The sequence below is a fragment of the Salvia hispanica genome, chromosome 3 (assembly GCF_023119035.1).
Source record: "Salvia hispanica cultivar TCC Black 2014 chromosome 3, UniMelb_Shisp_WGS_1.0, whole genome shotgun sequence".
NCBI lineage: Eukaryota > Viridiplantae > Streptophyta > Magnoliopsida > Lamiales > Lamiaceae > Salvia > Salvia hispanica.
Window position 1 is genome coordinate 45,436,490 of NC_062967.1, and position 20,486 is coordinate 45,456,975.

Consider the following 20,486-nt stretch of genomic DNA (forward strand, 5'->3'; position numbering starts at 1 on the left):
TATCGAACTTCAAAACTACGTACTCCGTATTAATTAATTTTGACTTTTGATGTCGGATTAAGTGTGAATCTTAGCTCCAAACTTGTGTAAAGATTAGGAGAGACAGATTAATGCTACACGTACCAAATGATTGAGATATTATTACAATGTTAAAAAATTTAGTCTAATTTGAATAAGTTGGAAAGCGTGATGTATTAATATTAATGAGATCTATCTAAAATATGAGATTAGGCCATAATTCAAGTTAAGTAATGCATCATTAGTGCGTAGCTAGATATTTTTTAATCAAGGCGCAAGCTAGAAAAATTAGTTGTGAATCAAGTAGCTAGTTTGAAGTTTAAATTAACCCTAATTAGAGAGAGAGAAAAGAGTGATGGTCAAAGAAAGCTATGGGCTTAAATGGTAGTAACGCAATGATTCAAGATTCAAATAATTGTCGACCTAGCATATAGGGTTTTAATTAGAGGTTAGCTATCAACTTCATTTTTTATTAGCAGCTCTTACCGTCAAATCCTGACCGTCTATCTCTGCAACTAAATGCTCCACTGTGCATTATTTGTAACATGTCTAAAATGATCATCAAACTTTAATAGAAATAAATAGTATCGAACCTTGCACTATTAACATGCATGGGCTAGCTGCTGATTGTTTTCAATATACGAAGACCGGTTAAAGTGACGAGTCAAACTTGTTGACCCATTTATGGCAGTATTATTAACTGTTTCAAATAATATACTGTACTTAGTTTCTTTATTCTCTAAAATAATTATAGATTATTACTTGTATAATCTTAAAAATAAAACATTGTTTAAACGCTCTAAGGGTTTATTAGGGAGTAGGGACACTCAAATTTAACCCGAAACATTTCCGTAGAAACATTAATGTATATGGACCCTAATATATATTTTGAAAAGATGATCACAATTCACATCAGTACTGTTTGTCTGATTTTTTTAAAAGTTTGAAATTTACCAAGTACTATCACTAATGTTCGCATTCTATATGGGAAGAAAAATCAAATTGACAAAAAACAGATGATCAATTTCGTTGTCTTCTTCGATATAAGTATAAAATGCCATGGCCTAGCTACAAGTTTCATTCCACTAGTTCCAAAACGGATTTTATTAACATATTTCACGAAATAATTTAATTTTTTGTTACCAAAACTTTTTACATATAATTAACTGAAATCCATTGACACCATAACTATATTCAACAGCGTGAGATTGATTATGACATGGTTCCATGCATAGGGTTAGTTTAATAAGTACTACTCCATATGATTACTAATTAAATTATGATATTTGTATCAAATTGGTTACTCCCGTTAATTTCGCAAATTATTGTGTTTTTCCGATTTGTTTGTATATATAGTGCAACCCCACCAATAGCACCCTTCTCCATCAATAGCTTATAGTAGCACCACAGCATTGAAATACATATGTATTTTTCAATAGTAAAGGCCACGTTAAATGCCCCAACTTCCATTTCTCTCCCATTTAGCTACCTTCTTCATCATCACCATCTCTCCTCAGTTGTTCCGAGTTAGATCTCTCCTTTAAAACCCCGCCACCAAATACGAAAAAGACAATAATTGTTGCATTTACAAAATGTTCCCCTCACCCAACTGCAACAACTCCTTGCTCAAAACAAGCCCATCATTATCCTCACCATCACCATCCGATCAAAATCCTTACCTTAAACACGACAACATCCTCTTCAACTTCCCCTCTCCCTTCCTCGACGAGCACGAATCGCCCTTGGATCAAATCTTTTACCAAAGCCACCTCGCCGATCATCACAAGGTAGCCAACCCCGAGAAGTTGAAAACCGATCATGATCAGATCCCCACTCCTCCTCCGAGGCGGAGGAAGGCCGGGAAGAAGGACCGGCACAGCAAGATATGCACGGCGCAGGGGATCAGGGATAGGAGAATGCGCCTCTCTCTGCAAGTTGCTCGGAAATTCTTCGATCTTCAAGATATGCTCGGCTACGACAAAGCCAGCAAGACCATAGAGTGGCTCTTCACGCAGTCAAACAAGGCGATTAAGGAGCTCCACTCGCCTCCGCCTCCTCCTGCTCCGCTGCTGCCAAACAACAGCGACGTGAAGAGCGAGTCCGAGTGCGAAGATCAATCCGGAATCGAGGAGATCATCGCTCCCATCACTGCGGATCGGGCCAAGGCATCGAGGGAGAAGGCGAGGGCGAGGGCAAGGTGTCGGACGCGAGAGAAGATGATGGTGAAACGCCTCCGTATGTGTGGAAACCCTAATCCATTTGAAGGAGGAGTCAATTCGGAAATTAGGGTTTCTCAGTCGGACGTGGGAATGATTGATGACAAGTATTTGGGGAATTGTGAGTATCAGTGCGCAGTGTCGGATCCGAGTTTGGTTGGATTTATTGGGAATTGGGATGTGTTATCGAATTGCTTTCACTATTCGGTTGGGAATCATGTTTCTACTGCTGCAGGTAATCTTAACTCACTTTTCTCCTCGCCCACGCCAGAATTTCCATGATAATTTAGCATCTTTTTTTTTTTGTTTGTTTAATCTTGCTTTGCTCACCATTTGTATATTATTCAAGTATGGATTTCTGAGGAGTTTATATCTATCTATACAGTGCTTTAATGTTGTATCAATGGAGCATTACTTAAGGAGTAATTTAGTACGCTATAGTGTTTTTGGGGTTTCCTAATCATTACATGAGATGGATTTTTTGGAATGTTGGAAATCTTTGCTTGCTGAGTTTTGCAGGAATTATGATCAGTACTCATAATTTAGGTAACCTCTAATTAATGAGGAATTCAAGACATATACGTATATATATACTCCGCTAGGTATCTTATCATTATCGATTAGTCTTTTTTTCCGAATTATCTTTAGTATGATCATTCATTCTACCTCTTATTATTAATCTCATTAATTTTATAAAATGAAAATCAAAGCTCGATTTTATCAAGGCCACACAACTGCTGCTGCATTGTATAGCAGGAGAAGTTTATTAAATGTGTCAAATCGATAATTATGCATGATGCAGCTTTGATAGGTTTATTACTTTTATTTCCTGAAACGACTCTCTTTTGCTCAAATGTGAGAAAAAAAATTACTTGGAATCTATGTACTACTCAACCACCATACCTCATATTGTCTGTGTGCGAATAAACTACACGCTATATAAGTAATTGTTTAAATATAGGAACTCATATGGTACTGATTTATTGTGGAAGATTTAGATGTATATAACTAAATGTTGATTTGCAATTGGTATTGAATGTATACATTTAATTTGGATTCTGTGTTTTAGATCATTTTCCTGTACAATGCTTGCTGCAACTGATAAAATAAAATGCTGAAAACAGTTTGACTCAAATTCCTGATAAATAGTCAAATATTCCAATACAATCGAGTATGCAATGTACTACGGAGTAAGGACTTAATTAGCTGTTATATATAAGTCGATGTCGAACTACTATAGGTAATTTTCATTCACCAAACAAAACATTGGAGCTGAAGTGAGGCATTACATTAGTTTTTACTATATTAATTAGTAGATTTTCACATAAATGCAGGCAATTATATATATCTTTGAATTATAATATGTTTCAAATGATGTGACAGGTGCATGATGTTTATTGTTTACATTTTTAGAATTTAACCCAGAAAACTGTAAGGTTATTGATGGTACACTTCAAAAATAATGAATGAAATGGGAACCTCAGAGAATTGGTATAATAGTACTTAATTTCTAACTTAAATGGCAATCTACCGTGCATGGTGGGAAATATATTGGGTAACTGGAGATCGTTCAGTCTCTTAACTACGATAGAACCCCATTAAATTCAAGATATCCAACGAGGTGGACAAATTAATTCTTTTGCCTCCGTTAACAAAAAAAAATTTCTAGCTGGCTATTGAGCTCTACAGTGATTAAAAATTAAGTATTCATAAATGTAATAATATAAAAAGCATTATCATATGTAATACTATAAATTAAAGAAGCCTTGCCATGGAGGAAGCATTATCACTTATCAGGGATATTAATTAAATATGACAAAATGTAGTAGCTAGTGCTATAAATCATCAAATTAAAGTCATATATATCTCGGGCCTCTTGTAGAAACTCTTCATCAATAATTGGTTTCTCTATTAATTAACCTTCTGTTTGCCTAATCTTTGATTAATATGTCCTTAATAAAATAGTCAAAATGGTCCAACAACTATATGTGTTAAATAAATGGGTTACTTGAACACATGCCAAAATCAGTTGCAGATCGGAATAGTTCGATTTAACCACGGAAAATGAATAGTAGTATGTATTTTCCTGTATACATAAATGAGTGTGTATTTTTTCTATCACATAACGGAATAGTTTGATTCAACCACGGATTCTATCGTTATAACTCGTGTTTGCTGTGAGGATGGATTCTCTATTTAATTTCCATGATATTTCATGAGCATTCATAAATGTATATGTATACATACTGAAAAAATATGAAATGAAATAGTATTGCTCTTAGTTACCAAAGTACAGTATATATTTTGTTAAATATCTGGACATTCATTCAATTCTCTCATCATATGAAATTCCTGTAACTGCTGGTTGGATTCCTTTGGAGGTTAAAATGATTTTTATTTGAACAAAACACTATATAAGAGTTGTATGTATAATGTATGTTACCAACACACTATTCAATGGTCAATTAACATTTAAGTCGTAACCTCATAAAACTTAAATTGGGATCTCTTTATCTTATGTGGCACCAAAAAGTTAATAAATGCCATTAATTTTCTGCATTTATTATGAACTTTATTATCTGTATGGTGTGTGGACCAGTCAATATATAGAGGTATGAAGTAGTACTATAAAATTTTCCTATACATTGTAAATTGTAATAATGAATCAAATTTGGATTATTAACAGTATATGATTGTCATAAACATAAAATATAATTGGATGTACAAATTAAGAAGCACGTTTTTTTTTCTTATACACAAAATAATAAAGTATGCACTCATTATATATTTCATCCATCCACTGCTGATAGTCTTAGTTATGTACGGCACAAATTTAAATGCAAAATTGATAAGATATGATATTAATATCTAGAAAAATAAAATGATATGTGGAAGTATTATTAATGAAAAAATAGAAGAAAAAGAAAAAACATACCAGATATTACTTTGAAGCCTGTTTTTTTATAGATGGACCAAATGAAATAATATGACAATTGATTATTCACTGAGTGAGTTTATTCATTTATATATACATAATTAGAAAGGAAAAGAAACATTGATGACACATAAATTGCAATAAATATTGAATGGATCTAGAGCTGATAATATTGTACTACCAGGCTATGAAATCAAGTGGTTTATTGTGATTATGAGTCCTTTTCAGTTTGACTATTTATGTCCATTACCAATTTCGAGTGCTTAGCTAGTTTGATTAAATTGCCAATTGTTAAGCCTAATAGTAAAATAAAATCAAAGGTTGCGAGTATGAATCTTGGTTTGACAATCCACATAATGACCCATTTTCAATACTTGAATTTAAAGGAACATTTATTGGAAATTGAAACCCTCTCCCTCCCCTTTTCTTCTGCTCATCTCAACCTTACTTTAATAATTAATTGGAACATAAACTACAGCTCCCAAGTCACCCAATTTAACCCTTCACACACACACATGTGTGTGTGTGTGTACTTAAGTATATAAAATTAGTTAGGCTGATCAACCCTATATTTGTCAATTTACTAAACAAAAATCTTGCATAAATTTCTCCTTATATCACTGCTCCATGCTTCCCCTTAAAATCCTTCTCCATCCCACTTTTCTACATTTCATGATCATGAAAGTCCCTCCTTTATTCCATTCATTGCTTTGGCTTGTTCTCCTCTTACTACTATTTCATGAATTCTACAACTTCCAAATCCTCCCAAAACCACCAAGAATCAGCACCTCATCATCCTTAATATTAAGTCATCAACCGTTCAACACTCATAGAAAAGCATTGGCCAGCAAGTTCAACTTCACGCCGTTCCTCCACCACCACCGGAAACTTCCACCGGACCACCACACGCCTCCACCACCCGGTGATGGCGAGATTGATCCTCGTTATGGCGTGGAGAAGCGCCTTGTACCTACCGGCCCAAATCCTCTGCACCATTAATTAGTCCTATGCATGACCAAGTGGTCTTATTGATCATGCAACAAAATGGTTAGTCACATGTTTTTTATTTTTTTCTTTTATTTTTAAATTTTGTCTTCTCTTTTTGAGATCATGAGAATAGTGATCTGGTTGAGTTTGATGTAAATTTTGATGATAGAATTTGTAATAGATATGAACTGATTCTTTATTTCTTCTTTTTTTGGGGCGTACTCTTGATTTTAATTAATTTCTACCTTGTAATGAATGAGAAATGATGAAACATATGAGTAGCTGTGACGGCACGGCATGAATGATAAATTGGACTTTTTGCTAACAACATAATAAGATATTAATTAAAGCGGTTGGTCAGAATTAGGAGCTTCTGATTACTTAGAAAAGAAATTACATGTGGTGAGCTGTGGTGTATGTCCTATTACCCTAATGCATGTTTCCTGCACTTAATTCTTGATACAATCTAATCCTAATTTCCTGATTAGTTAAGGAGATGTAATATAGTTTTCTAACTTTCTTGATTAAGTAATGGTGGGCGTGTTTTTATATGTTTTTATATACTTTATCAGCTCTGTATTGACCATGATTTAGCGCTTTTATTTTTTTTCCCTTGTTTTTCACGGAAATATGCATTATAACGCTCATTCACACTCGGGATTCCATTGTCAATGCAAATAAAAATTAAGTAGTATAGTGGCAATAATATTATGATTAGAAATTAGATTAAAATAGTATTATACCAAAGATGAATTTCCAAAATGTGATATTATAGGAATGGTAGAAATGTATGCGAAGAAGAATCAAGACACAAATCTGTTGCGTACAAAAATACGTAAAATTGAAATTAACTTCGTATACATTAATAAATGGAGTATTTTTAAGTCAAAAGGATATTACTTTTGTGGGAGAAAAAAGGAAGCACAAATGCATATTAGTATGACCGAGGGGGCATGCGTTTAAACAAACAACATAAGTTGCAAATATACTCAAACTTTTCTTTGATTTCGATATTGTGTCCCCTACACTCTATATATTTATACACCATTGATAAATTTCTCATTTTACCATCAATAGGTGATTAAATATACACACTTTTACTTAATAGTCAATTTATCACTTGATATATCAAAGAACGTGGCATGAAATTTATCGGTAAGTGCCACTGCCAGCATGTTGAAAACAAATTCGAGATTTTGATGGAGAATTGGAGATAGTTATTCCATGATTCCATCTACATATATTCATCCACGTTATTTTACTGACATTAATTAATTTAATTAATTACGCAAAAAGAAACTTAATCTAGACATCTAGTTTGAAAAACGTCAATGCAATTCATCCGAAAAATAAGGGGAAACATAAAATAAAGTTACAAGGAAATTCCGGAGACATTTTGATTTTTGAAGACATATATCATGAAGTCCCAAAAAGGAGAATACAAAGTTTGGGGTACAAATACGTTCGAAATCTTGATCATGTACAAGAAACTGCCATTTCTTGACACATTTGAGGGATTTTACCCACCTTCAGATGGATCTCTATTTGACTATTTGATAAGGAAAGGCTCTCTGGCAGTTCGGCCGTCTGGTTAACCGTCCCATTTCCATCTCCGCCCAGCTTCCTCGAGGACCTTTGCACGAGCTTGGCTTTTTTTCGCCTCGTCCTCAACCCACGATCTGCACAAAGAGCTCCAATAATGCACCACTAGGGACAGAAAAAAAAACTAACTGGTTGAGCCATGTGCACAAATTATTACCTCAATATACGCAGGGCTTCTATTTCAGCTTCCAATATCGACTTTGCATCGATCAGTTCTTCATACTTTGCCTGCAGATCATGCCGTGTTTCCTGTATGCCATGCAGCTCATCATCGTACTTGGCCTTCTCTACAGAAAGTATTTCAGACATTTCTGTTACTTCTGCTTTTATGCTAGAAAGCAACTGTTCCTGGCATTCCAAAGCTGCCTTCTGCTTAACCAATTCAGCTGAACCACTCTCCTGAGCAATCCTCTCCTCTTCCAAAGCCATAATGGCTGATCGATACTCAACTTCCACTTCCAAGCCACGTTTTCTTTCTTTCTCCATCTTTTGCTCCCAATACTCCTTTATGTCGCCTCTCTCTAGAATTTCAGTCATCAATTCTTTTAATTCGATTTCCTTTGCAAGTTTTTCAGCTTCAAGTCTAGATATTTCTGCTTGTATGAATTCTGTCACTCTTCCGCATGTCAGTGCAACTGCGGCCTGAGCCTTTGTGCATGGTTTGCTTGGTTGGAATCGCCTGCTCTGCCCTGTGAAGAACATAATTTAGTCATATCAATCTAGCTGCAATTACACACAGCAGATGAGAGAGATTACATATGCTAAAACGACCTATATTTAGGCGACGAGATTCATTCTCATACTAACCCCTAAGCCAATATGTGTATACAGGCATAGTCATTTAATTTATTTTCTCAAGGATGTCAGTTTACATGCGTAAGAAGATGAAGGGGGAACCAAGAACGACGAAATGGAGAAGAGAAATTACCAAAAACTCCTCTTGTTATGCTCTTTCTATCAGCTTGATAGTCCGCAAAAAGTTCTAACAACGCATCAGAAGATATCTCCTTAACATCTAGAAAACCAATGCTCCTCCTTGCCATCTGAACTGCAAAAAAAATCAGATTTTTAGAGAATCAAAATAGCAATTTGATATCAGCATACAATTTTATGTGAGAAAACAGAGAAGGATAAAGTAACTAGGAAGAAGTCTTCTCACCTCTTTATCGATCCCAGCCACAACATCATACTCTATTTTTGCTATCCAAGTAACCAGATCCTGGCGAGATATGAGCCTATCACAGCAAATGATAAAGTGTTGGTTACAATAAGAACTATGCTTGAGCAGAGGGGGCAAGCCGGCCAGGAAGTTTGGAGAGTGATGAGGTACCTTTCCGGAGAAAAATAGGAAAGTTCTTTGTCTCCATTAAGATTTGAGCCATGGTTTCCATCTGATAGTTTGCTTCTAATAATACCGGCCTCAGCTAGAGCTACATGCAGGTTTGACATACAATTCAAACAATGTTTCTTACAAAAGAATTCACTAAAACAATCAATTTATAGACTCAACTAAACCTTACTTTGAATATGTTCAAAATCAGGGTCCTCAACTCCCACGTCATCAAAGGCGGTAATTCTAGATCCACAAAGTGCAGCAAATGGATTCAATCGATGTCTCCGACTCCTGAAACCAAAACCAAAAGAATAACTGAATAAGATAAAGAAAACACAAGTACTAGAGTTATTTGATAGTATTCAAATTGTGTTTAAAGGATGAGTTTACACCTCTCCAGCTGTGAATTTGCACGCACTAACCACCGTGCATATTCTCGTCTAGTACATAATTCATCTGCACTAACAGAATCTTCGATAATCTGTACACCTTGATCGAAAGAGCAAGAAGCAAACAGAGAACTGAGAAGCTTTACAAGGCATGTGAAAGATATATTAAGGGAACAAGTATTACTAGCAATATTCTGGCAAAACTTGTGCGAAACATGTGTTTGTGTTGATTATCCAAATGAATTCAAAAGTCTTACTTTAAAACCAAATGGAAAAGATAAACTGTACTAGCATCTTATTCCCATGGAAAGTGTTCAACAGTGAATCAAGAAACTCAACAGGAAGCAAAGGTAAAAACAGAAGTTATATTCTAAAGCTTTATCTTCATGAAATCTGCTGTGTAATCTGAAAAGGTAAGAATGACTTCACACAAAACAAAGATAATCCCCAGGAAAACGAATCCTCAAAACAAATATGAAGTTGAAGTATCCAACGCCATGATGATAAACCTTAAGAAGAAAAGGAGAAGGCTTTGGAATTTATATGGATGGCATTGGAAATGGGAATTACTATAGACTAACATTCTTCATTGCTAGCACTAGAAATTATCAGATGATCAATAGTCCAATCACATTGCACAAAGAAAGAACTGTACAAAACATACTTAACTATAGAGAAACATTCAGTAGAGTAACTGTCAGGATCGAGCTCATTTTTTCACATGCATGAGAATTATCGACTTCCCGTACTTAGTCAGTAGAAATGTCTGAGTCCACCCTTCAGAGACATGTACACCATGTTTTATTGTCCTAAGGCCTTGAAGAGGCAATAAAGGGTGTCCACAACATATCATTCTCTTATAAAATTACTCACATACGTATAAATCTGCTCACATCATAATTTGACTAGGTATTACATATATAATAAATACAAAAATTCCATTTACCTATTTACATGTACTAGATAGGTTAGGAATCATAAGATTTACACTGTGTGCATCCAATATCCAATGTCTCTATACCCATTTTATTATGGGGTGACATTATCCACTAACTTGACAGCTAACATATTAGACTGCCTAGAGAATTGTATACCAGCAATTCTATATGGAAAAAGAAAGAATAGAAGAGAAGAGAAGCCTTAAATAGATGCTGCAAACCAAAGTTTTATCATCATGAGAGATCAACTGAAAAGTCACCTTGAGTTTCTTAAGTGCTGAAACAGCTTCTTGCTGAGCAACATCCACAGAACATGGAACTATGACTCGCTCAAGCTTGTGCTCTGCACAGTATTCAAGCTTATTTCTTGAAGTAGTAAATGCTGAGTGGTAGCTATAAATGCTATGGAAAAATAGTAGGATGAAGAATCACCACCAGATGAAGATAAGTATCACGTATTTCTCAATTTAAGTATGTAATCGTAATGTAAAACACTCGATCCTCCAAATGCTCATGACAACTTTTTTGAATTGCACTACAAAAGTAATACAGAGAATCAACACCAAAAAGTCACAAAATCACCTGTCGCCACAAAAGGATCAGCAAGTGTTTCCTCAGGCATCTCAGATTCTGCCGATGGCACGTCATCTTCACGAACTTCTCCAATTCCTTGTTCATCCTTGATGGTTAAAGAAGGCACCGAAAAGCCTTGTAGAGCACTAAGCGGACTTCTGAATCGAACACCAAAACCTGATTTGACAAATTGAGGGTTAAAACCGAGACAAATACTCACAACTCAATTACTACATACTAACCAAAGTCAACCGAAATCTAGAAACATTACTCAAACATTAACAAACCCAACCTTTACTATAGAACCAAAAATAGGCAAAGAAACCAAGAGATGCAACAACTGAAGCTCCAAAACCAACTACAGCAAATGTCCGCCAACCTATAAGATAAAAACACATTTCATAACTAACCCACAAATTCTAGATAAATTAAAACCAACAAGATCAAATTATCACCTCTCTTTTCAGCTATTTTCGGAGCAGGTTCCAAAACGTCCCAGCCATTGTAGTCATCAGGACTAACTTTGTCCCAAGAAACCCAAGAAAATTCAAGACTCGAGTTTTTCTCAGCCACAGAAGCTGACAGCGAAATGTGCCTAGGGTTTCTGCGCGTGATTAGCAGTGGGCTGCCGTGAAAGACGAAATTGAAGCGATTGTGTGATAAGAAGGTGGTTTTGGAGGGCAAAGAGAGCGAAATTGATGACATTGAGGAACACAACTTTGGGGGTTTATACGTTTCTCTCAACTTGCTTGTTAATTCATTTGTGTGAGCAGAGGAGGGGGATAATTAGATGGAATTGATGCTTGAGGGGGGCAGCAGAAGAAAATGCGAATCATGGAGTTGAGGGTTTAGGCATTTTTGGTAGAATAACCGAGCGTCCATTGATGACAACGTACGCCTATTTGCTCAACTAGGTTCGACTCGCTCTTTTTTTTCTTTTTTTTTTTTTAATGAGTAAAGGCTAAAAGTGATCCTTAACATATTACCATTTTTGATTATAAATATTATTTTTTGAATTTTTTAGTCTTGCACACATGGAAATTTATTTTGGTTCTCCGTCAATATTTTCGTTAAAAATTAACAGTCAATAAGTTTAATCCCCGTTTTAACCAAAATTAATATTTTAATTTTAATTTTTTACTCCATAATTAATTCACTAACTATTATTATAAATATTCTTTTAAAATTAGAAACTTAGAATTAAAATACTCTTTTAATTAATTTATTAACTATTATTATAAATATGCATTGCATCGGAGAAGAAATTGGCCCCGAAGGGAGGTTTATCGGCGCCGGAGATAGGCGGATGCGGCCGCACAATCACCAGGTAGTCAAGTGCCCTCGCTGCGACTCGCTCAACACCAAATTCTGCTACTACAACAATTACAACCTCTCGCAGTCGCGCCACTTCTGCAAGAGATGCCGCCGCTACTGGACCAAAGGCGGCGTCCTCCGCATTGTTCGCGTCGGCGGCGGCTCCCGCAAAACCAAGCGCTTCAAGCCTAAAACCAATGCCTCCTTCTCCGCCGCCACCGCCGACGAAGATGCAGAGGAAAAATTCACCGCGCAGAGCTCCAGCCTCACCACCTCCGCCGCCGCAGTCGCAACCGCAACCGCTCCTCCTACATCCTCCGCCGCGGGAACCGATCCACACCACGTCGGATTCCGCCGTGATGTACAATTTCGCCGACACGAGCTTCTCCAACGTGAATCCAATCGCAAACCCTAGCCTCGATCAGCAGCCGTCGTCGGCGGCATAGATCTTCGCGGCGGAGATGGAGAGCTTCACGGGGATGATGACGTCACCGGATGAATTGATGATGGGGCTCGACATCGCGACGGCGGAAAAGGCGGAGGGGTTGAAGATGGAGGATATTGGCAATGAGGCGCTGGATTGGGGGAGTGGCGGAGATCAAGGGCTGTTTGATTAAAAGAGTATTTTAATTCTAATTTTCTAATTTAAAACAATATTTATAATAATAGTTAGTGAAATAAGGAGTAAAAAAGCAGAATTAAAATGTTAATTTTGGTCAAAATCAGGATTAAACCCGTTGACCGTTAGTTTCTAACGGAAACGTTGACAGAGGATCAAAATGATCAAATTTCCATATGTGCAGGACCAAAAAAGTCAAAAGATAATGTTTAGGACGATCATATATGTTCAGGACCAATTTTGGCCTTTACTCTTTTTTAATTCTAAATCTCTCGACTTATAATTCAAAATCATTTTTAAGAGAAAAATTATTTACTACTACCTACGTTCCCCCAATATTGTCCCACTTTGACTCAATATTGTCTCACTCTCCGGCACTGGTTTTAAAAAATGTACTCTCCCTCCGTCCTTCATAATTTGTCACCATTTGACCCGACACGGGTTTTAAGAAATGTAATAGAAAGTGAGTTGAACAAGTTAGTGGCATGTGAGTCCTACTACTTTATCTCCACTTTAACTATTTATTATTATTTTTTCAAACAAAACTGCGAAAAAGAAGTGACTCAAGTAACGTGGGACGGAGGGAGTAGGTGACAAATTTTCAGGGATGGATGGAGTAATGAAAAGTGAGTTGAAAAGGTTAATATTAGTGGATTGCGGATCCACTTTTATATATTGGTTTTATAATAAAATGTGAATATGAATGAGTTAATGTAATATGAGATCCACTGTCAAAATGAGTAAAAAGTGAAATGAGACAAATTTTGGGGACAGACGGAAGTGAAAAAATTGACAAACTTTTGGAGATAGTATCTTTTACTCCCTCCTTCCCCCATTAAGAGTCACACTTTTCCATTTCGGTCCGTCCCCAATTAAGAGTCACACTTCATTTTTACCATAAATAGTAAGTAGGTCCCACATTCCATTAACTCAATTCACTCATATTTTATTATAAAACCAATATAAAAAATGGGTCCCACATTCCACTAACTTTTTCAACCAACTTTTCTTTACATTTCTTAAAATCTGTGTCCGATCAAAAAGTGACTCCTAATAGGAGACGGAGGGAGTAATATTGATCAGATCAGGCCCAAGTTTAATGGACTGTCCAAAAAATTTTATGACCAAAGTCGGCCTCGGGGCTAGCCCGATCAAACTAGAATTGAAATGCATTAATTATTTTCAATTTGGACCCATATCAAGATTCAAGAGATGTCTATTTTATGATTCAATAAAGTTATACAATCAAATTTTGTACAACCAAAAATTAGTTTATTTGAGAAAAAATGTAATTTATTTATGCATTTAATTTAAAAGTATAGACATATATATAATATAGAGAATATGCATAATATTATGGTATTTGTGTATAATTTTTTAAATTTTTTTAAATCATAAAATATAATTAATGCATACTTTAATTCAAATTTAAAAGCTAATAGAGAAATAATTCAAATATAAAATAAAAAATTGAAAATGAGACCAAAAATTAATAAAGTGTTTTTAATTTGTTAACTAACTATATTTATTATTTTAATATTTAATTAACACATTAAAATTACTAATATAATTTTATTTTGGTTGTACAAAATTTGGTTGTTTATCATTACTCTTTATGATTATCGAATGTTTTAAAAAAATTGACCGATGAACCGACGAAACTTTTAATTCACTGTTTTACTGATCTGATCGATGTTGGACACATTAGGAGAGATGTTAGAGTAATTTTTTGGATGGTAAATTTAAACACGATTTATTTGATAGGACTTAGGAGATTTGTCTACCAACTTATTGATTAGATAATTCTGATTACCATGTATAAGGGTATAAAAAATTGGTCTGATTTCTAATGAGCACAAACTCAAATACAAGCCTATAACCATTAAAAATATATTTTTTTCTATCACACTACTTAATTAAAAATGCTATCATATAATGACATTTACCATAAGTCCATAACCGCACCTCCAGCTAAAAATTTCTTCTCACCCGATTAAAATGGAACAAATTTTTTATATGCGCATACAACCATTTTTGGGCGATTTACTTCACAATTAAAGATTTGTACATTTTTTAATTGTTACGACATGTATATTTTAATTTTACAATGGCCGACTCATACATTTATTCAAAATCTTTTCGTTGAAAGTGGTTAGAAATTTATAATAAAATTGCCACAGTCAAAGATTTAAACCATGTATTACACTTGGACAAGAGTAAGCAAACAAAGCCAAGAACTAGCAAATGTCAACATAGATTTGTAGCAATCGACAAAGAGGGGATCCAAATATCCAGTTGATGCCAATCATCAACTGATTCTATCATCCCAAACTAGTATAAATACTGGTGCAACTAAATCAGAATGCTCCATATCCATTTTTAGCATATTGTAAACAAGGTCACTAGCGATATTACACACTGATGGAGTCGAGCTGCAAATACTTCAAGGTTGGAAGTTGCGAAGGGCAGAAGGTGGTCGAAGGCGAAGCTATGCCACTCGTCCTGCAGCCCCCCGAGGGCGGCTCTGGCAACACGGAGGGGCTGCTGGCTGCCCTGAAGGAAAACAAAGAGTGGTTCGAGAAGTTGATAGTAAAAAACAGTGCTGTCCTCCTCAGAGGCTTCCATGTCAAGAATGCCCACGAATTCAACGACATAGTCGCGGCCTTCGGATGGGAGGACATACGGTACGTGGGGCCCGCCCCTAGGACACATGTGTACAAGAGGGTCTGGACAGCCAACGAAGGTCCCCTGTCTGAGTTCATCTACTACCACCATGAGATGGTCCTGGTGAGTTTGTGCTACGGACACAATGTCCCATATCAGTCGTCAAGAACAACTGATGTGGGATTTATAAACTAAATAGACTCTCTCTCCTAACAGACTAATTTTTTTAGATGAGTTATGAAATTAGATGTTTGAATACTTTTGTTAAAAGGTTTTGTGTGGTTTTCAACATATAGAAATCCATATAAATGGTTTTATCCTAAAAACAATTAGTTATAGGAGGAGTAACATACTTACTTATAGTTATAGTGGTTTTAGTTTTCTCTTTACGCTAACGTGAGATATTGTTAAATTTATTTTCTTTTGATTTGCCAACATCAACTAGATCAAAGAATTCCCAGAGAAGGTGATTCTTTTCTGTGAGGTACCTCCACCGGGAGGGGGAGAGACTCCGATCGTGCCTAGCTTCCGTGTGACAGAGAGGATGCTGGAGGAGTACCCGGAGATGGTGGAGGAGATGGAGACGAAAGGACTGAGATACACGTTCACGGCCCTCAGCAAAGACAACACATCGTCCATGAGAGGCCGGGGCTGGGAAGATGCATTCGGGACTTCAGACCGCGTAGAAGCAGAGAAGAGGGGCAAGGCATTAGGGATGGAGATGGAATGGCTGGCGGACGGTGGGGTGAAGACGATACTAGGCCCGAGGCCTTTGACAAGGGTGTTCGAGGGAAGAAAAGGGAGGAGGATGTGGTTCAACACCGTTGTCGGGATGCACGGCAACGAGCTCAGCTCTGCCACCATGGCTGATGCAAGTGAAATACCGGATGAGGTGGTGAGGAGATGCCAAGAGATCATCGAAGAAGAGAGCATCCAATTCAAGTGGGAAATGGGAGATGTTTTGTTCCTTGATAACTTGGCTTTACTTCATGGTAGAAGGCCTTCTCTCCCACCAAGAAAAGTGTTGGTTGCTACATGCAAATAAATCTTTAAACAATATATAATTGGTTCAAATAGTGTATTCAAATACTGCAGTAATATTGTTCGTGTTATCAAAACAATTCTATTACATAGTTTGGTTTTTATGTTATCAAAAACCACCAATTTAATATGTAGTCTATATGCACTATAGACACACAAAGCCCATTTACCAGCCCAATAGGATGATATACTAATTTGGAGCAAAAATTGAGCTAGTCCCTCTTATAAGTAAGTATATAGCTGTATGCACACTTACTGTGTGTATATCTGTGTGAACTTTTAATGTTTCTAGTTTTTGTAATTTTCCTTTTATTTCATGTTATTCATATGCTCACACATTGTGTGCACTGTGCAGCTGTGTGCTTTTTCATGTTTCTAGTTTTTGTAATTTTCCTTTTATTTCACTTTATTCATCAAGACTTTATGCAGGCATGAATATGAAAATAGGGTAATATTATGTCTAGCATGGGCCTAAACCCTATCTTAATCACTGAAAAAAATTTGTACCAAGAAAATGAGCAAATCTACTATTTACCCCTGATTATTATAGCGGGGATGAACTATGAAGAGTTCGCAAAGACACAGAAAATGAACAATGGTGGATTTGGTAGGTTGAGCAAAAATCAAATGTATTGATCCACCACCAATCTATAGTCTTTCAAATGAATGTATATTGGAACAAAAATTCAGTGGTTCAAATATATTGTCATTTGGTGTGTCAAATCAATCATAAATCACGTATTTCCCACGTACTATCATTATTAGGAGAACTAATTGAAAAACATAAATTTGAGTACTATAAAACATGTCCTTATAACTATCATATTTACCTTTTTTTCATAAAAATCATTCTCCAATTGGAGAGGTATTGTACCTTTTTCTATTTTGAAGATGTATCTTTACCCCTCCACCAATGGAGAGGTAAAATATTATAACTGTCATATTTGCCGTCTTTTCATGAAAACCCTTCTTCAAGGGGAAAGATATTTGATAAGGTATTACACTTTATAATATTTAATGCATTTTATACTATTTTTTTATTTTTAAAAACTAATTTACCTTTTTATATACCTTTTCCCCTTAAAATGTGCTACTTTTTAAAAGAGTATATTACTTTTAAAAAAAGTAAATACATAATATGTCATTTTCTATATACCTTCTCTTCTCTCCTTGGAGATCTTCTTACAAAGTTCCCAGTATACATGATATCCCTATTCCATGTAGGAAGGAGGTTGCCCAGATTGTAAGAAATTCAGACACGCCGCTAACGGACAAAAACTGCCTTTGTTTGCATGCATTGACATGCCCCTTTGCCATGCAAAATGGTCCCTCAAATCAAACTCTTGTTCATTATCAAAATTTAATAACTCCATTACAGTTTTTTCCGTATATGAAAACAAATTAAATACTATTCTCAAATCCCCCCACCCCCGAACAAAAAACAAAAAACAAAAAACAAAAATGAAATTGATAAAAAGGGCCAGGCATTAACTCAACCAACTTTTTAATTCCACCTATATAAAACCCATAGATTTTCCCTTTTTAAAAATAGATCCCTTTCTTTGTTCATTTCTTCAGCAGTTTATGTTTAGGAGCTTATCACTTTTGATGCAAAAAAATAGATAAAATTAACCTTCTAGTATTTTATATTTCTGCAAAAATAGAGTAGACTTTATTTTGCATTATGCCTCCTATTTGCAATAAATCAGAGTTGGTGCAAAATATTTCTCAAACGTCTCATAATTCTTGGTGTTATTTTGTACTTGGACAGAGAGGTTTTCTGTGTGAAGGTATATAAATAGTCAACAGAGGTGTAGACTGCTCTGTTTTTTGTGCAGGCGACTGTCAAAGACTACAAATCTGATTGCAAAGTTTTACCTGCTAGAAATAAAACCCTTTTTTGGGATTATGAAAAAGATCAAATCTTTGATGTGTTGGATCGTCATCCTCTGCATATTTAGCTTAAATTTGTGGTGCAATGGAGAGGCTGAGAGCGAGGCAGCTCCAATGAAGAGCGGGGAGAAAGCAGCTCTGTATTCTACTATTCAAACTTTCGTGGGCAAATGGTGGAATGGTTCGGATCTTTATCCGGATCCTTGTGGTTGGACTCCCATTGAGGTGACTCACTGATTGTGTGCGCTTTCTATTTCTTCCAATATTTCAAGATTCTTGAAATGAAAAGGGAAATGCAGCTTTTAGCATATTTCTAGCCCCATTATTATCTTCTTTTTTTGTGGTTTTTGATTATGTGAAGTGAAAAAGGATTTTTTTTTTATGACAGGGTGTTTCATGCGATCTGTTTGATGGATTTTGGTATGTGACAGAGTTAAGCATAGGATCTCTTCATGAAAACTCCCTAAATTGCGCTCAATGCGCTGATTTCAGCCCTCATCTCTTTGCACTAAGCCACCTGAAATCTCTCTTATTCTTCAACTGCTTCACGGCGTTGCGCCGCCGCCCTATCTCAATCCCTGCTCGGAGTTGGGGAGCTCTCGGCCCAAGCTTGGAGTCGCTGGAGTTCCGGTCAAACCCCGGGCTAACGGGGCGAATCCCGCCTTCTCTCGGGGAGCTCAAGAGTCTCAAATCAATGGTGATGGTGGAGAATGGACTGAGTGGTGAATTGCATCCATTCATAGGCAATTTGAAGGAATTGGAGCGTTTGAATCTTGCTGGGAATTCATTTGTAGGCCAAATACCCCATAGCTTGGTAGGGCTAAAGCAATTGTTGATTCTTGATTTGAGCAGGAATTTACTATCTGGCCCTTTGACATTGAGTTTTGGAGGGATGGTCCCACTCTTGAAGCTTGATTTGAGCTACAACAAACTGCAGGGGAATATCCCAGAAAGTCTTGGGAACTTGAAGAATTTGACACTTTTAGATCTCAGCAACAACAGATTGAGAGGTGGGATCACTAAATCACTAGAGAATTTGGAGTTCTTGCAAGAACTAGTCCTCTCAAACAACCCCATTGGAGGTGGGCTAATGGAGCTCCAGTGGGAGAGAATGACGAGCCTAGCTGCGCTTGAGCTTTCGAACGCAAGCCTGACAGGTGGCATTCCAGAGTCGATGGCCCGTCTCCGGGGGCTGAGGTTTCTGGGGCTCAACAATAACATGCTGACAGGGGAGATCCCTTCAAGTCTTGCAAGTTTGCCTAATGTTGGTGCAATGTATCTTCATGGTAATAATTTGACAGGGGAGCTTGAATTCTCTGCTTTGTTTTACGGCAAAATGGGGAGAAGATTTGGTGCATGGGATAATCCAAATCTTTGCTACCGTGTGCAGGCAAATTATGTGCCTAAAGGGGTGAAACAATGCCAAAAGGATGTGATGAGATTTCTCAAGTTTGGTGATTCCAAACCTCTTGTTTCATTAGGATCACCACTATTAGTATCATCTTGTGTTAGGAACTTGGTTTTTGTTATGTTTATAGTTTTCAATTTCATGTAATCTGTAGATATAGTTATTGAGGGGATGATCATGATAGACTTAGTAGTAATATGGTAGGATTTGAGTTATGTCCTATTTTAAGGTTGAGGTCATATATTATGATGGAATGAAGAGATGATTGGCAAAATGGCTTTTAATAGGCACAAAACAAGTTAGTTATATTGTGGTATAAGAGAGAAGCAGCCAAGGAAGTGATGTGCACTAAAGAAATGTTTATGGTTGGGTTTAAATGCATTGAAAGGGAAAGAGCAATGGTAATAGGGCCAACACCCTGTAGTTTTGCTCTGTCGATATTTGTATCTCAGAAATAGCACTTTGCAGTTTGCACAGACTCACAGAATACAATTCAAGTGGTCCATGCATATATTAAAGAAAAGGTAATGATGATAAAGATGTGTGTTTGTGAGAG

At 36.3% G+C, this 20,486-nt stretch overlaps 5 protein-coding genes across 5 annotated transcripts; 4 read left to right on the forward strand and 1 right to left on the reverse strand.

The window, feature by feature from the left end:
* Positions 1-1,516: 1,516 nt before the first annotated feature.
* Positions 1,517-2,653, forward strand: LOC125209083 (transcription factor DICHOTOMA-like). Its single transcript, XM_048108683.1, has one exon. The coding sequence runs from the start codon at positions 1,611-1,613 to the stop codon at positions 2,514-2,516; it is 906 nt and encodes a 301-aa protein (XP_047964640.1). The 5' UTR covers positions 1,517-1,610; the 3' UTR covers positions 2,517-2,653.
* A 4,875-nt stretch (positions 2,654-7,528) lies between these two features.
* LOC125216802 lies at positions 7,529-11,885 on the reverse strand. Its single transcript, XM_048118574.1, has 11 exons — positions 11,447-11,885; positions 11,284-11,370; positions 11,001-11,168; positions 10,679-10,761; positions 9,484-9,572; positions 9,279-9,382; positions 9,089-9,188; positions 8,918-8,993; positions 8,687-8,801; positions 7,916-8,447; positions 7,529-7,835 (listed from the first exon to the last, which is right to left on the reverse strand). The coding sequence occupies exons 1-11, from the start codon at positions 11,694-11,696 to the stop codon at positions 7,748-7,750; spliced, it is 1,692 nt and encodes a 563-aa protein (XP_047974531.1). The 5' UTR covers positions 11,697-11,885; the 3' UTR covers positions 7,529-7,747.
* A 349-nt stretch (positions 11,886-12,234) lies between these two features.
* LOC125210320 (dof zinc finger protein DOF5.4-like) lies at positions 12,235-12,922 on the forward strand. Its single transcript, XM_048109880.1, has 2 exons — positions 12,235-12,666; positions 12,752-12,922. The coding sequence occupies exons 1-2, from the start codon at positions 12,235-12,237 to the stop codon at positions 12,920-12,922; spliced, it is 603 nt and encodes a 200-aa protein (XP_047965837.1).
* Positions 12,923-15,345: 2,423 nt separating this feature from the next.
* Positions 15,346-16,633, forward strand: LOC125212416 (clavaminate synthase-like protein At3g21360). The gene is made up of 2 exons (XM_048112585.1): positions 15,346-15,711; positions 16,034-16,633. Exons 1-2 carry the CDS (start codon positions 15,346-15,348, stop codon positions 16,631-16,633), a joined length of 966 nt encoding a protein of 321 aa, XP_047968542.1.
* Positions 16,634-18,222: 1,589 nt separating this feature from the next.
* Positions 18,223-20,204, forward strand: LOC125216218 (piriformospora indica-insensitive protein 2-like). The gene is made up of 2 exons (XM_048117876.1): positions 18,223-18,747; positions 18,911-20,204. The coding sequence occupies exons 1-2, from the start codon at positions 18,538-18,540 to the stop codon at positions 20,075-20,077; spliced, it is 1,377 nt and encodes a 458-aa protein (XP_047973833.1). The 5' UTR covers positions 18,223-18,537; the 3' UTR covers positions 20,078-20,204.
* The last annotated feature ends 282 nt before the right edge of the window (positions 20,205-20,486 follow it).